The sequence below is a fragment of the Strongylocentrotus purpuratus genome, unplaced genomic scaffold (assembly GCF_000002235.5).
Source record: "Strongylocentrotus purpuratus isolate Spur 01 unplaced genomic scaffold, Spur_5.0 spur5_scaffold_8, whole genome shotgun sequence".
In the NCBI taxonomy this organism is placed as follows: Eukaryota; Metazoa; Echinodermata; class Echinoidea; order Camarodonta; family Strongylocentrotidae; genus Strongylocentrotus; species Strongylocentrotus purpuratus.
The window spans coordinates 18,574,724-18,588,471 of NW_022145614.1; the positions used below are offsets into that span (position 1 = coordinate 18,574,724).

General features: G+C 37.3%; 1 protein-coding gene across 1 annotated transcript; it reads left to right on the forward strand.

Annotated features, from left to right (window-relative positions):
* Nucleotides 1-443: 443 nt before the first annotated feature.
* LOC752638 (M-phase phosphoprotein 6) lies at nucleotides 444-8,323 on the forward strand. The gene is made up of 5 exons (XM_001179750.4): nucleotides 444-575; nucleotides 3,724-3,836; nucleotides 4,878-4,968; nucleotides 6,438-6,532; nucleotides 8,143-8,323. The coding sequence occupies exons 1-5, from the start codon at nucleotides 513-515 to the stop codon at nucleotides 8,264-8,266; spliced, it is 486 nt and encodes a 161-aa protein (XP_001179750.2). The 5' UTR covers nucleotides 444-512; the 3' UTR covers nucleotides 8,267-8,323.
* The last annotated feature ends 5,425 nt before the right edge of the window (nucleotides 8,324-13,748 follow it).

Sequence of the window (13,748 nt, forward strand, 5' to 3'; positions counted from 1 at the left end):
CGTAATAGTGTAAACTATATAGAGCGCACACGCCGTCTATGGACGCCCATGAAATGACGCCCAGCAACAGTACTCTTTAATACAAGTAGTGTAAAGTACAGGAATTATCAGTCCCATTTTTAGTGAATTTCTTTCAATATCTTTAACAAAAAGAACATTTGTTACATTCTGCATGTTCTATCGAATGGGGACAAGACATCGCGCGTAGCCACAGGGATGTGCTCAACGATTTCGATGGATGTGCTACGTCGCGTACAAGGTACAGCCTCTGAATATTATTCTACTTTTGCATTGCCCTATACACGATCAAACACTCGAGATGAATCACACGAATTCGGATTAGGGGTCAAAAGGCATATTAATTATAAATTGCCGGGATTCTTTCACCATCAAGGCTTTCACATGTAGCTTGCCTGCCGCATGATAATCATGTACTTTTCTTTTGTAATTTGGCTCATTGGAGACACTATATCTTCTTTTCTTCCCCACGCGAGCCCAGTTCTCCGTCCAAAATGGCCGGAAATAGAGGGCAAAACAAAAATGTCCGCCTTTCTAAGAACCTGTCCGAGATGAAGGTAAGATGGCAATCTTAGTATCATACAATCATACTATAATCTTTACTACAACATAGTATTACTGCGATCAGTAAAGGCACCAATTTTAAGTTCAGTCCCATACCTTCAGTTTTGTGTGGAGTCGCATTAAAAAAAGTAGGTAATGACCATTAATTGGCATTGACTCTCTTAGACCGAATTTTTCGTCTCTTTCGTTCGTTAGCCTCTTATTGGGGTAGAGCCGCCGACCCTACCCCAATAAGAGGCTAACGAACGAAAGAGACGAAAAATTCGGTCTATGACTCTCTATGCTTTGCTGGAGTGGTAATGACAATTGTAGCGTCGTCTACTCCAGATTAATGATGTAATATTTGAATGTTATGTGCATTGAATATTAGTAGTAGTAGTAGGTGTACTGCCTTGCAGACACTTCAATGCATGGTCGGCACTTCATCATGTCTTCTGTGATATAGAGTAAAGGAGCCGGTAAACAACCAGCTTCAGTTTTCGGCCGATTGGTTGGATGCAAGGTAAAATCACTCTAAAATACATCGCATAATAGCATAACACATATCCCACACATACCATACCATGCCAGTGTCACTGAAGAACCACATTTGCAATGAAAAATATATCCTAAAATACAGGGAAAAAAATAATATTTCTTTTTCGGGGGCTACTTTTCAAGCTTGCCTGCATGAAAATAACATTCTAAAATTTGTTTTGCATTGAACTCTATGCAAATTTACGGGGCTCTTTTCTGATTTTCGGGGGCTCCTTTAGGCATTTCGGGGGCTATTTCGCCCTGAGCCCCCGTGTATTTTTTTCACTGCTAAAATATCACATTTGAGCGATGTAATCGGCGGTCCCGCTACCCGAATTAGGCACATTCATGGGGCACTAGAGGGCGCTTTGCGCGCGTACGAAACTCTGAATGGCCTTGCTGCGGTGGGTCGGCTATAATCAGCCCAAAACTTGGATATGGGAGGGTGGAAGGATATATCTTTTTTATAATGTTATCTGGTCTTACCCTTAACCATCCTATGTTTAATCTATGTAGAAATAACATGCGAGTACGATAAGAGAAACATCGGGCCCATTACTGATGCAACTTTTAAAATATTAGCCTAGAAATGACCACCAAACGGAAAAAATTGACATTTTTTCGCGACAAATCTTCATAAAATCTGATTTATAAACAAGTCACATCTAGGTACACTAATACAAATACGATTTTCTGAAAATTCAGGTATTATTTTTTAAGTTTCTTTCAAGTATATTTCTGCGCATTGCAGCGCCAATGTTCTTCACTGCTTTAAAATCACCCTTGAATTTTTTTTTTGCAACGAATTTGTTACGAGGTCCGCGAGTGTTCCCCGTTCCTTGCGTGTTGAAAGTTTGGTAATACATAGTTTACATTGACTCGCGCACGAAAAAATGGTCGAAAACAAAATGTCAAATGAAGAAATAAACAAGCTTTTGTATAGTTATAAGAGTTCTACCGAGGTTTCTTTGTCGATTTAATTTATTATATAATCTCAATTAGAATTCAGAATTATCTCACTGAAAAGTTAAGAAACCGACGATGTTCTCGATCGTAGTTATTTTCATTTTGCCAGCGGCCGATCTAGCGTTGTTTGGGCAAAAAGCTAGGCCGCTGCCTTCCCATCGCAAACCTTTCCGAGTCCCGCTAAAATGGCGCGCTGCGGAGCTCCGAAGCTGCGTTGGTATCGCTGCAAACTCTCAGCCGGCTAGCTCCCCAAGACGGACCATTCGCGGTATGGCGAGATGTGTGTGTGAGGTACGATTTTGGATTCGAGAACGCACGTAATGCAACCATGCGCGTCATATTCAGCTGTCGAATATCTACGACCAATTTTACATGTACGATTTTTAGTACAGATACTTGGTCAGTTTTCTTCTTATATCTTTGGTTTTACAACATTTAAAAATATAATTTCTTCAAATTTGCTCCTGACTCGGTTCAGACTCATTGTGTGATGTGTTTTCAAGTCAATTTTTTGAATATATTTTTTTGCATGAATTTGCCTACCCGAATCTGAAAAAATCGAGTATCTTACGCGTGTCTGTAAGAAATATGGGTACCATAAAATGAGCTTTATTTCAAGTATTTTTCAGATTTAGAGCCCGATTTTGTGCTAGTCGCAAGCTCAAAAGTATCTCATCGCATGTATTAAATCAGTGCAGCCGCACACCGCAACGCACACACGATATCTCTGTCTAATTCAGATTCCAATATCCGATCACCACAGTACTAGTGTTGGCCTGGCGAGCTCCGGGGAGCTCCGGCGTGGGATATCTGCTCCGCCCGCTAGTGCTATAGATCAGCGCGGAAACGCATGGCGCGTGCGCGCGCTTCCTATTGACTTTGTACATGCGGCCGAAAACTGGTACGCTATGCCGAAAACTGACTCCGAAACAGTGAAAATTGAAATAAATATTGTCATGGCAATTCGTGATTATTTTCTGGGATTCTTGTTTTGTTTAAATAATAATAATATTTGCTTCATGATTTGAACAAAAAATGATAATAAATAGGAAGTAAAGGGTCCTAAAAATAGGATTTTGTCTTAAGTGGCCGAAAACGGGCTCCTTTACTCTACATGTCCACCTCATTCATTTGCAAGAATTTTCAGGAATAAAGCCTTAAACTTTGGGAGCTGAGACAGAGTTTAGTAATGGCAGGTTTATTCATTTAAATAAAATGATGGAAGAAAAAGGAAAAAAAAGAAGACGAAGAGTAAGATAAAGAGAAAGTATAGTGGCAGAGCTGAAACTCGGAGTTACATCTATAGACTAGTTCTAGTTGTTAACATAAAGTAAAGTAAGTACAATAAGAAGAGGAAAAAGAAGAAGAAGAGGAGGAGGAAGAAGTATAGTAACTGATTAAAACAGCTCTGTACCATAACCACAGACAATATGTTGAATTATAATTGTAATTCATTATAATAAAGATTTGTCAATAACTGAGTAGATTCTTGTTTTCTTTCTTGTAATTTAGTAGAAGGAAAACATAATCTTGGGAAACACAGAAGATGGTAGAGACATCAATTTTCTAAACTCTATCTACGATTTGAAATATTGAGATTATTATTGAGTAATTTATTGGGGTGTCCATCAAATTTTATACTATTCTATCCTTTTACAGTTCATGCAACGTCGAGTGAAGAAAGATGCAGAAGAAGAACTGGAATCAGAAAAGCAGCGGCAGATTGATGATGATCACTGGGTTTTGGATCTGCCAGATTTAATTTCTAAAGGGTAAGTAGCCAAGCAAGTGGATCGCAGTAGATCATATTGTATTTTGACAAAACTGTCATACAACAGTATGTTAGGGTTATCTGGGTTGGCCCCGCCCCCACCTTTCTGCGTGAGGGTTCCTGTGGAGCTGTGTAGTAGGGTTCCTACACCCCAATGTCTTAAAGGGATCCGGTAACTTTGTCTTAGATCCTTTAGAAATAATCCTTGATTTAGCTCATGCTGCAATGATAATTAAAAACCTTTAGGTAAGTCAGGAACTCCATGAATTTTACAAGCCAATCGCCTGTCTGATTATCAAGATATTAATGATTGGAATTACAAATTTTGAAAACCGTTCGCTGAATGGTTTTCATAACACTACAGTCTATTGGGGAAAACGAGTATGGTAAAACCGGTCACTCAAAGATTTTTACTTTTTTGAGGCACTTCTTGATCATTTTGAAGTGTGATTTTTTTAGGGCTTCCATATTACACCATATCACAGACACTGGTAACATGTAGGACCATGTATCTCAGATTTAACATTGTTAAACGATCCCTTTAATGTTCCTGTACCTTTTTATCCTAGTGTGCAAAATTCCATTATATTTATGACAAGTAATCCACTCTATTGTTTCTACATGTATGCTTTAAGCTACTTACGTTTTGATATTAACAAATTTTAATGTAAATCTTTACTGTCTTGGATCAAGTAATCGGACAACACTGGACTCCCACAGACTTTTGTTGTCACACGTATGATGTACAGTCAAACCCGTCTATAGCGACCGCCCAAGGGAAACACAAAAAGTGGCCTTTGTAGTCAGGCGGTCTTTTTAGACAGATTCTTTTAGTACATGATTCAATGAGAAACCATTTTCAAGGGAAACAACAAATGTGGCCTTTGTAAACAGGTGGTCACTAAAGCAGGTTTGACTGTATATGTACCATATATGTCCAACGATGTGACAGTCTTTGGTTTCAGGCTATAGCAGATTAAGAGTTAATATCTTCAATAGGCACTTCTTGATACTTGTTTTACCTTCTTTCTTCTCTTTGTAGGAATCGATATGAGACGGTGGATAGCATGGCTGACTGTGAGGATTTGGTGTTTGGCAGGATGTCCTTCAAAGGCATGAACCCTGTTATAGAGGTAAAAATGTAGGAACATACTCAGAAAATTGTGTTATCTTTTATCCACGTAAACAAATGTTACCAATCATAACAAATTAAAATTAGGACAAGTCATTGGTTAATATCTGCACAAAGTTGGCTGCATGGGCCTACTGTAAATCTCTGTGTATAACACACATTTTTTCCACTGGAAAAATTCAAAAGTCGGGGGTGCGTCTTATATACAGGTACAGAATATTTTGAGTTCCCAAAATGCTACTTTTAAGTGGTTTTCGAAAAATCTCTATGTCCCCACATGAATTGCATAATGCAAATAAAGAATAGGATCTACTATTTGAAGTTAAACTACGTTCCTATTTGGAAGGGAAGAAAGTTTTTGTTTCAGTCACGATAAATTATGCCCCTTCACAGAGCACTTTGCTGGCCGAAGCTCTCCCGTGTCTTCTGCTCACTCACACGTGATATTGACTCACCACTCAAAATCTAGCCTGTCCAAATTTCTGTTTGGACTTGAAGGAAAATTTCTCTTTCATCTTTAGTTTTAAAAACAACATTGTTACTATTATTTGTGACATGTTCACAAGCAACTTCAACTGCACCTCTTAATAAATTAAAGTCCTTCCCAAATCGCTGCATGGCATGGGTTTCAGAACGGGACCGAACGCTGAAATAAGACACGATTTGATCTGGCTCGCTGCCTTTGGTGTCCAAAACCAAAACCAAAACCAAAAAAATATATATATATACACAGAGATTTACAGTATACCTAATTGAGACATCTACACAAGCACCAATGGTAAGAGTATATTCAATTTGGTATGACGATAAAAATCTTTTTCCCTAACATCAAAGATAACATACTTTTTGGAATATGGCCCCAAAGGTTAAATAACATTCTGTTGATTTTGTTATTTATAATTACTTTAACGAAGGACTGCACTACTTGTAGCTACTTGCGCCCTCTATATAGCCAACAATGCCTAAGCGGTACCTGTTGATCCCCAATGGTCCCCTTTTTCTTTAGTTAATTGAGAGCTGATTTGATGAGATGACCACCTGCCAGTCACCATGCAGGGGGGTGTAATCGCTCCCTGCCAACTAGTGCAGATAGGCTTTAACAAGTCTTTGCTCTAGCCAATTTATACAAAGGAAATGTGTCATTGTTTCAGTTCCAGCATCATGTCAAGAAATGTATTTATTAATTTATACATTTTTTTTTTACTGGTAGTGAAAACAAAATTTGTACTGAGGGGCTCTTTGGTTAAAAAGTAATTTTTATGTGATCTTTCTAAATAGCAGTAGTAACTGTGTCGTAATGTGATTTCAGAATGAAACTATTAATTGCCCTTGTATTAGTGAATCTCTATATCCTCTAGGAGTCGTGATGGTTATGTACAGACCATATTTTGGCCTGGTATGACCCGTGAATGACATATCTTGTAGGTTTCATGTAAATTAAAGTAAGTTATCCTCTGTTTATGTTTTCAGAAAGTGATGAGGATAATGAATGGAGAGGAAGAAGAAGAGGAAGAGGAACTAGAAGAGAAGGCTGAAGGAGTCACAGAAGAAGAAATGGCCAACAGGTAACTATTTCTTCCTTTTAACATGCATTCCTAGTCTCCCTTCCAATTTCAAACCACTGAGAGTAACGTATGGCTATTATAAGGCTCCATTTTGATTGACATTTAATTTGGTTTTATTTTACAAATGCAAATGCTACAATATGCATGTTGTCAGTTCCAATGTAGTGAAACTTGATATCCTATTCATAGCAGGGGCTTGAGCCTTGAGAGTCAAGACATGTTCGAAATTACACATTATTTTTTGTTGAGTCCTGTTACCGTATTCTCAATATATCTTTAAGTCATTTCCTCTTTGAGTTTGATTTGAGACAAAAACTACCAAAATACAGTGAAACTCGCTTTAGCGTCCACCTTTATAGAAAAGCCACATCTTTTTTCTTTGTTTGGAAGCGTTTCACTCAGAAAAGTGTACTAAAGGAACCTGTACGCAAAGACCGGCTACCTATAAAGATCACTTTCTTGTCTCCCTCGAGTGGTCTTTTATTCAGGTTTCACTGTACAAGAGGAATGAGAAGAAAAAGGGGAAAGTGGATCTGAAAATGAAGCTAGAATTTAGCTTAAAGGTAGTCCGTCCCTTTTGGCAGGCTGAAAATATAAAATTATGTAAATCCTATGGTAAACAAGAGATAATACCAAAAAAAAAGTCCTTTTAAAAGATTAGAACTGGTAATTGGCTCTGTGGAATTATATCGACCGTTTGCAATTTCAAAACGCGTTGCAAAACATAGGATTAGGAGGTAATCTGATTTTCAGTACCTTGTACCACATAGTTGTACGTATAGGCAGAGTAAAAAGTGGATAAGTTTGACTTCGGTCATTATAAGAAGTGAGTCATTGATGTGTACAAATGACAATGTACCCTTTTCAGCTAATTTTATATTTGTTACTAACAAATGTAAAAAGTCAGTCAGTCACTCAACCGTGCATGAAAACCCGACACTGGGACTCAGTTATGCCGAACAAGAGAAAACTTGGACCTCTGTTTAATTTTCTTTGAAAAACTTGACTTAGACCGAGCTTAAACTCAGCAGCCGGTTTGAAATTGAGGTAAAATACAGACCAGGAGGGTATTTCACAAAGATCCTAAGTTTAACTTATCTCTAAGTTGGACTTAACAACTATGGAAAGCCGTTTCAAAAAGCTCTTACTTCCTTATTCCTTGCCCGATTTCGTTCAAATTTTCACTGATTTTATTTAAATCTTTTAAACTTGACAATAAAAGTAACTTAGTACGAAGGTTTTTGTTTCCTTTAACAATTATGGAAAGCTGTTAGCATCTTTGAAAATAGTTTGTACAAGATATGTTAAAAGGCATAGAAACATTGATTCAAATCATTCATATTTTCTGTTATCAAAGGATTTCATGTTCTTGATGTGGAATTTATGAAAAGTCTAAAATACTTGTACTTTTGCTTTTGAATATATTTTAGTTTAAGGCTACAAATGGCTCTCCATAATGTTAAAGTCCAACTTATAGTTAAGTTAGACTTAGGATCTTTGTGGAACACCCCCAGACAGTTCTTGAAATTCATATAATAAAGTCATACAATTTGCGTTTGAATGGGACTTCGTAAGTCTGAATGACTCTCCATCCTTCCTCCCCCCTCCAGGTATTCATCTCTAGTTGGAACGATAGGAAAGAAGTTTGACAAGAAGAGGATACACTCACAGACTGACGTAGATGCTCCAAGGAAGAAACATAAAAAGAAGTTCCTCAAGCCTCCAGATGAATGAACAGGTGATGCGGTTGCCTTGGACAGTGTTTCCAATGAACAATTCTGTAAGACTAGCTGATAAAGGAGAAAGTATGAACAAAATGGAAAAGGATCAAGAGAGATGAAAGGAGATGTGGATGAAATGGATCATGGTTTAAAGTAGAAGGAGAGAAAGCAAATAAATAATGCAAAGGAATATATATTGTCACACCTTATCTTTATGAGATACGGTCTGTTGATGGTATTGTCTCTTTGGAAATTTCGAACTCGATGTCTTCTAGCTCACAGCATACGATGTATACAATTTTGTGCTTTGCCTGGAATTGTTGTTTACCGATCCACAGGAACGTAATGAAATTCCATGTCTTCTTTCAACAATTTCTGTAGAGATCTTTTTACAACATTCAAGGCATTATGTTAGCATTTTTCAACTCTGCCCTAGATTTTCGTATACCAGACGGATATCTTTTTGTCACACAGTCCATTGTGAATTATATGCATCATCAGCCACACCTAGCAACCTTGTCAATGTGTCTCTCCTAATGTTTTATTTTGAAACTGACTTTAAAGGCCGTCTGTACTAGTTTGGCTAGGAGGGATTAGACCACCCAGGGAGGTCACTGACAGGTGGCTATCTCATCAACTCAGCTCTCAATTAACATGAGAAAAAGAGGATCATGGGGGACAAATGATCACCGATTAGGCATTGTTTTCTATATAGAGGGAGCAAGTACATACAAGTAGTACAGTGGGGCTTTAAATTTAGTATTTCAATTAATTCATGTTTGAAGAAAAATTAACCTATAAATTATCTGTTTGGAGCCAGAAGGGTGTAAACTCTGCGTAAAATTATGAGTTAACACCCATCTGGCTTCAAAAAGATGAAATATTGCTTGCTGTAGTTAAAATTATTGTACCAGCTTCCTATTTCAATAATCTTTGACTTTGCTGTATTTATTGGAATTTATTTGAATTCATTCACATATTCGTTTTTTGCCATTATGTACTGTACCGGTATCTCACTGTCAATGGTGTCATTGTATAGTTTGTAATCAAGGAAAAACCCTTCTGAAAGATGGTTCTTCCTGATTCCATTTGTTCGTTCTAGTAATTTATAAGTTTCATATTAATTAGAACATGAATTTCTAGATGCCTGGAATTGCTTTATTTATTCATGGATTGTACAGAAATGTAAGATTGATTTTTCCTGTATTTAATGAGCTTATAATAAAGTCATTTCATTGATCAAATAGAATTTATGCATTTCAAAATTTACACAGTACGTATTTTCATGGACCAATTATCTACAAGTATATATTTTATTTATACTATAAACTCGTGTTAAGGTCAGGCATGTGGGTTTATTCCCCATAATTTATAGACTGAACCATAAAAGAAAAGGAAGAATCAAAATACTTGACAGTAATTTGTGGGAACTTTGTTTTTCAGTTTCCTAGGAATTAATGACACTGGAAAATGCTGTACATGGTCAATTTTAGATACATGCACTCAGAGTAGCTTTTTCAGCATCTGCATGTCTACATCTCATTTGATTATTTAATTAATTCTAATGAATTTCTGTCATGAGAGTGAATTTTTTTCTAAAGGTAATGTTCACCATTTTTGTTTAATGCAAAATCTATCTAGAGTTATATTGACAGTTAAAGAACCAATAAAGAGAAACACCCAAGGGTATTAAGTGTCCCGAGCCACATGTGCCAAAAAAATTACGATTGGTAGAGTTATTGCCATATTTGTTGCTAAATTTGTGCAACTTGTAGAAGAAAGAAATGATCAATCATAGAATGAAATATCGCATTGACCAAGAGCAAATTCAAATTTAATGTTCATTTAAAACTTCACACGTATGAAATGAAAATCATAGTTTGTTGGAATAAGTATTATATTATTAAGACAATGACTCATAACAATCCAAATGTAATATCTTTTTTTATGATTCATGCAATGAGTAAGAGAATGAATATATGTAATTTTCTAATGGAATAAATATTACATTATCAGATTGGAAAAAAAAACACAGAAAGGACCCATATGTAATTGTTTCTCGTATCGTAAAGTGAAAGTGAAGGGTATTCCCCCTGCATGTGCGATGTGAGACCAATTAGCTCATAAATCGAACTCGCATTTGAAATTTTAAATATTTTGTTGTCGATATGCACAATCATCTGTTGCATGGCATGAGGGGCAGCCATAGTTGGGGTAATGATGTCATTGGAGCAGGGGTAGGCACTTTTCTTATGAATGGATACAAGTGGATGAAATGTACGAGATGAAAGCCTGCAAGTGAGGGGAGGATGAGGAAGGGGATCACATCACCTTTTTCTTCTCTTTTTCTCTTTTTTTTTTTGTTGTTTGTTTGTTTGTTTTTTTTTTTTTTTGGGGGGGGGGGTGTTTTTATCATTTATAAAGAGGGGAGATAGAAGCGAGGGTTGACCTAGTCCAGAACTTGGCCGGCTTCATATATTCCCTACACTTGATTCAAGCCGCTGAAGATGGTGTTAGAAAGAACATATATGCTCACCAGCCCTATGGGCCCCGCCCCACCCCCAATTTTGTTTTGCCGGGCGTCCTAATTTAAGGATCTTGCCATATTCGGCTGACAGCAAGTAAGTAGGGAGAGGTCGCATTGCGTTGGTGTGGTGGAGATCAAAATTAAATCGCCCAGATTCTTGACTAGGGTTGACCAGGCCCCCTATATCGAATGGCCAAAACAAATAGCTTCACCACTTACATCTACTCACTTTCTGGTAAATGGAAATGGATTGCTTGTTAAACCCCACCCCTTCGTTTTTGGAGCAACCCCCCCCCCCTTTGTTTTTGTTTTTGTTTTAATTAAAAAATAATTTAAAAAAAAAAAACAAAATTATACCAATGGCTGACCTAAAAAAGATGACCTCACCCACCCCACCCCCCCCCCCAACGAAGCAAAATGTCATTTTTTTCAAATTTCGAGACCCCCCCCCCAAAAAAAAAGGGTCCTCTTACCCCCCCCCCCCCCCACCCCCCCTCTTTTTTAGCGGCTGGCGGAGTTGCTGCGATTTTTTTTGGCCCGATTCTAAAAATGTTAAACCCCCCCCCCCTCCCCTTGAAAAAATCCTGCGTACGCTACTGCTTACAAGTACTCAATATTTCTTGTCAGAACCAGTACCAGTGTGTGTGTGTGTGTGTGTGTGTGTGTGTGTGTGTATTGCGTTTTTACAGACGTGTATCAATCAGATATGATTATTTACGTCACCATCCGAAAGACGTGACTCAGTTTCGAACCTGTGTTCTCGGCTGAATCAGTTTGTAACTTCCACTTTTAGCTGGATTACAGGCGCACGCCACAACGCCTAGTTAAAGATATTTTTATATGATTTCTCGTGCCCCCCCCCCCCCCTGACACACATTTCTCTCTCTCTCTCTCTCTCTCTCTCTCTCTATATATATATATATATATATATGTATATGCACACATATTTTCCTACCTACCTTTCTATCTATCTTTCTAACTATATATCCATCCATCCATCCATCAATCTCCTACTCTCTCTGTGCTAAAGTCTTGTATTCGCTCTGGGAGAATTACAAATATGTGAGTGAGCAAAGGCCAGAGGTCACAGATATGTCAATACTTCGCTCCCTCAAATAAATTTGCTCAAGAATTAAGTATTAAATTAACTGTACAGTAATAGCATGTCTATATTTATTGAGAACACTGGTTGAATCGCTTTAATCAGATTTTATTGGTTGAAAATAGCAACTTGATTGACCTTCTGAAACTTGTAATTATGAAAGACATCTGAACTAAAAAATACACCAAATTCTGAGTTACTGAAGAGATACCGGTCCCCCAACTGTTCTTGATAATTAGTCTACGTAACAAAATTGACAAAACAAGACGTTTGCATTTATAACATATTGTACCGTAACAAAAAGCACAAATGCTCACTTTAAAAAATAATCTGTCATATCGATAACACATAGAAATGACGCATTGGTCGCAAATTGCAAACGCTTTTTTTTCTTCCGTACATGCAGTAACGGGTAATATAGTTCATTTGTGTAGTAGCTGAGGACATGTGCCCTCAATATCCAGTCAGCAAAACGAAACTTTAACGTCTTTAGAATATGTTGACAATTACCCCCAAAGTGGTTTCTCTTGGGTCACGAATCGATAATAGGTTCCTTTAATACACTTTGTAACCAGTATATCCAATTTTGCGCCTCAGTTGTAAGAAGGTCGAAAAGAAAGGTCAAAATAATAACAATGACATTTGAAATCATTGTAGAAAACACGACTAATGCAAACATTCATGTTTTGTGCAAACTCAAATCCGACACTTTTTACAGAGCGTGACATACATGTATGTAATCAAACAAGGGAGTGAGGAGATGGAAGCATGAATAGAGCAGGCGAAAACACGATTGAAAGAAAGAGAGAGAGAGAGAGAGAGAGAGAGGGGGGGAGAGAGGGAGGGAGAGAGAGAGAGAGAGAGAGAGAGAGAGAGGGGGGGAGGGAGGGAGGGAGAGAGAGAGAGAAAGAGACTGGGAGTGAGAAGAGAGGGTATACAGATATAAAATCGAGAGAGATGGGGTGAAGAGAGAGAGAGAGAAGGAGCGTTGGGGACGGAAGAAGGGAAGGTGGAGGAGAGGAGAGAGAGAGAGAGAGAGAGAGAGAGAGAGAGAGAGAGAGAGAGGGGTGAGAAGTTAAGAGGTCGATGCACTTTGATAATGTTGAAACTTTCGCAATTTTGAAATATAAAAACATCGAAGGAAAAAAAAGGGATCTCTGTCGTATCGGTGAAGCAGTATAGATGATAAGTATAATTCAACTTCATATCTTCTTTCCCGCTTTTTTATAAATTTTATTTTAAACCCTCTTTTTTCTCATTTCATTTACTTTTTACAAAACAAATCAAGTTACATTGTAATTCAGTAAATAGCACGAGCTAGTCACTTTGGTTAAGCGCTGAACAGAAAATAAAACCCATCACTTGTTTTAGACAGATATAACTCATATATGCAATATAAATACCATCGCCTATATCCAAAAACTTTGTAATACCTTCATTAGATGGACCCACTCTTATTCATTTATCTACTCCAATGATTGGTCTAAGTAACTTGCATCACTATTATCAGCTGCTTTAAATAGTTTAGAAGTATTAAGTCATTGATATAATTAATATAAGAAGGAAGTCACTTTATTAATAATAACTGATCATTTGTTAATGGCGTTGTGGTATGGATGGAAAGAATTTTAAACGAAGGCAAGACGATAAAAAAGAAAACAAAACAAGAGCCACAGAGGCCCATAAAATGGAAAGAAAATAATCATATTGACTGGGAAAATACAAAACCTATAGCAGAAGAACCTCTTGGGAATAGTATTATTACAAAGATTTCATCGTCAAACAACTGAAATAGAGGGGAAGAAAGACATTACAGACATTTTGCATATTTTCGCGTCCATTAAACAAATTCTGTTACCAGACATC

Bases quoted from the DNA above. Each gene is read 5' to 3' on its own strand.
- LOC752638 (XM_001179750.4), top strand. From the start codon at position 513: ATGGCCGGAAATAGAGGGCAAAACAAAAATGTCCGCCTTTCTAAGAAC. The intron at 576-3,723 runs GTAAGATGGCAA...ATCCTTTTACAG, and splicing joins AGAACCTGTCCGAGATGAAG to TTCATGCAACGTCGAGTGAA. The intron at 3,837-4,877 runs GTAAGTAGCCAA...TTCTCTTTGTAG, and splicing joins CCAGATTTAATTTCTAAAGG to GAATCGATATGAGACGGTGG.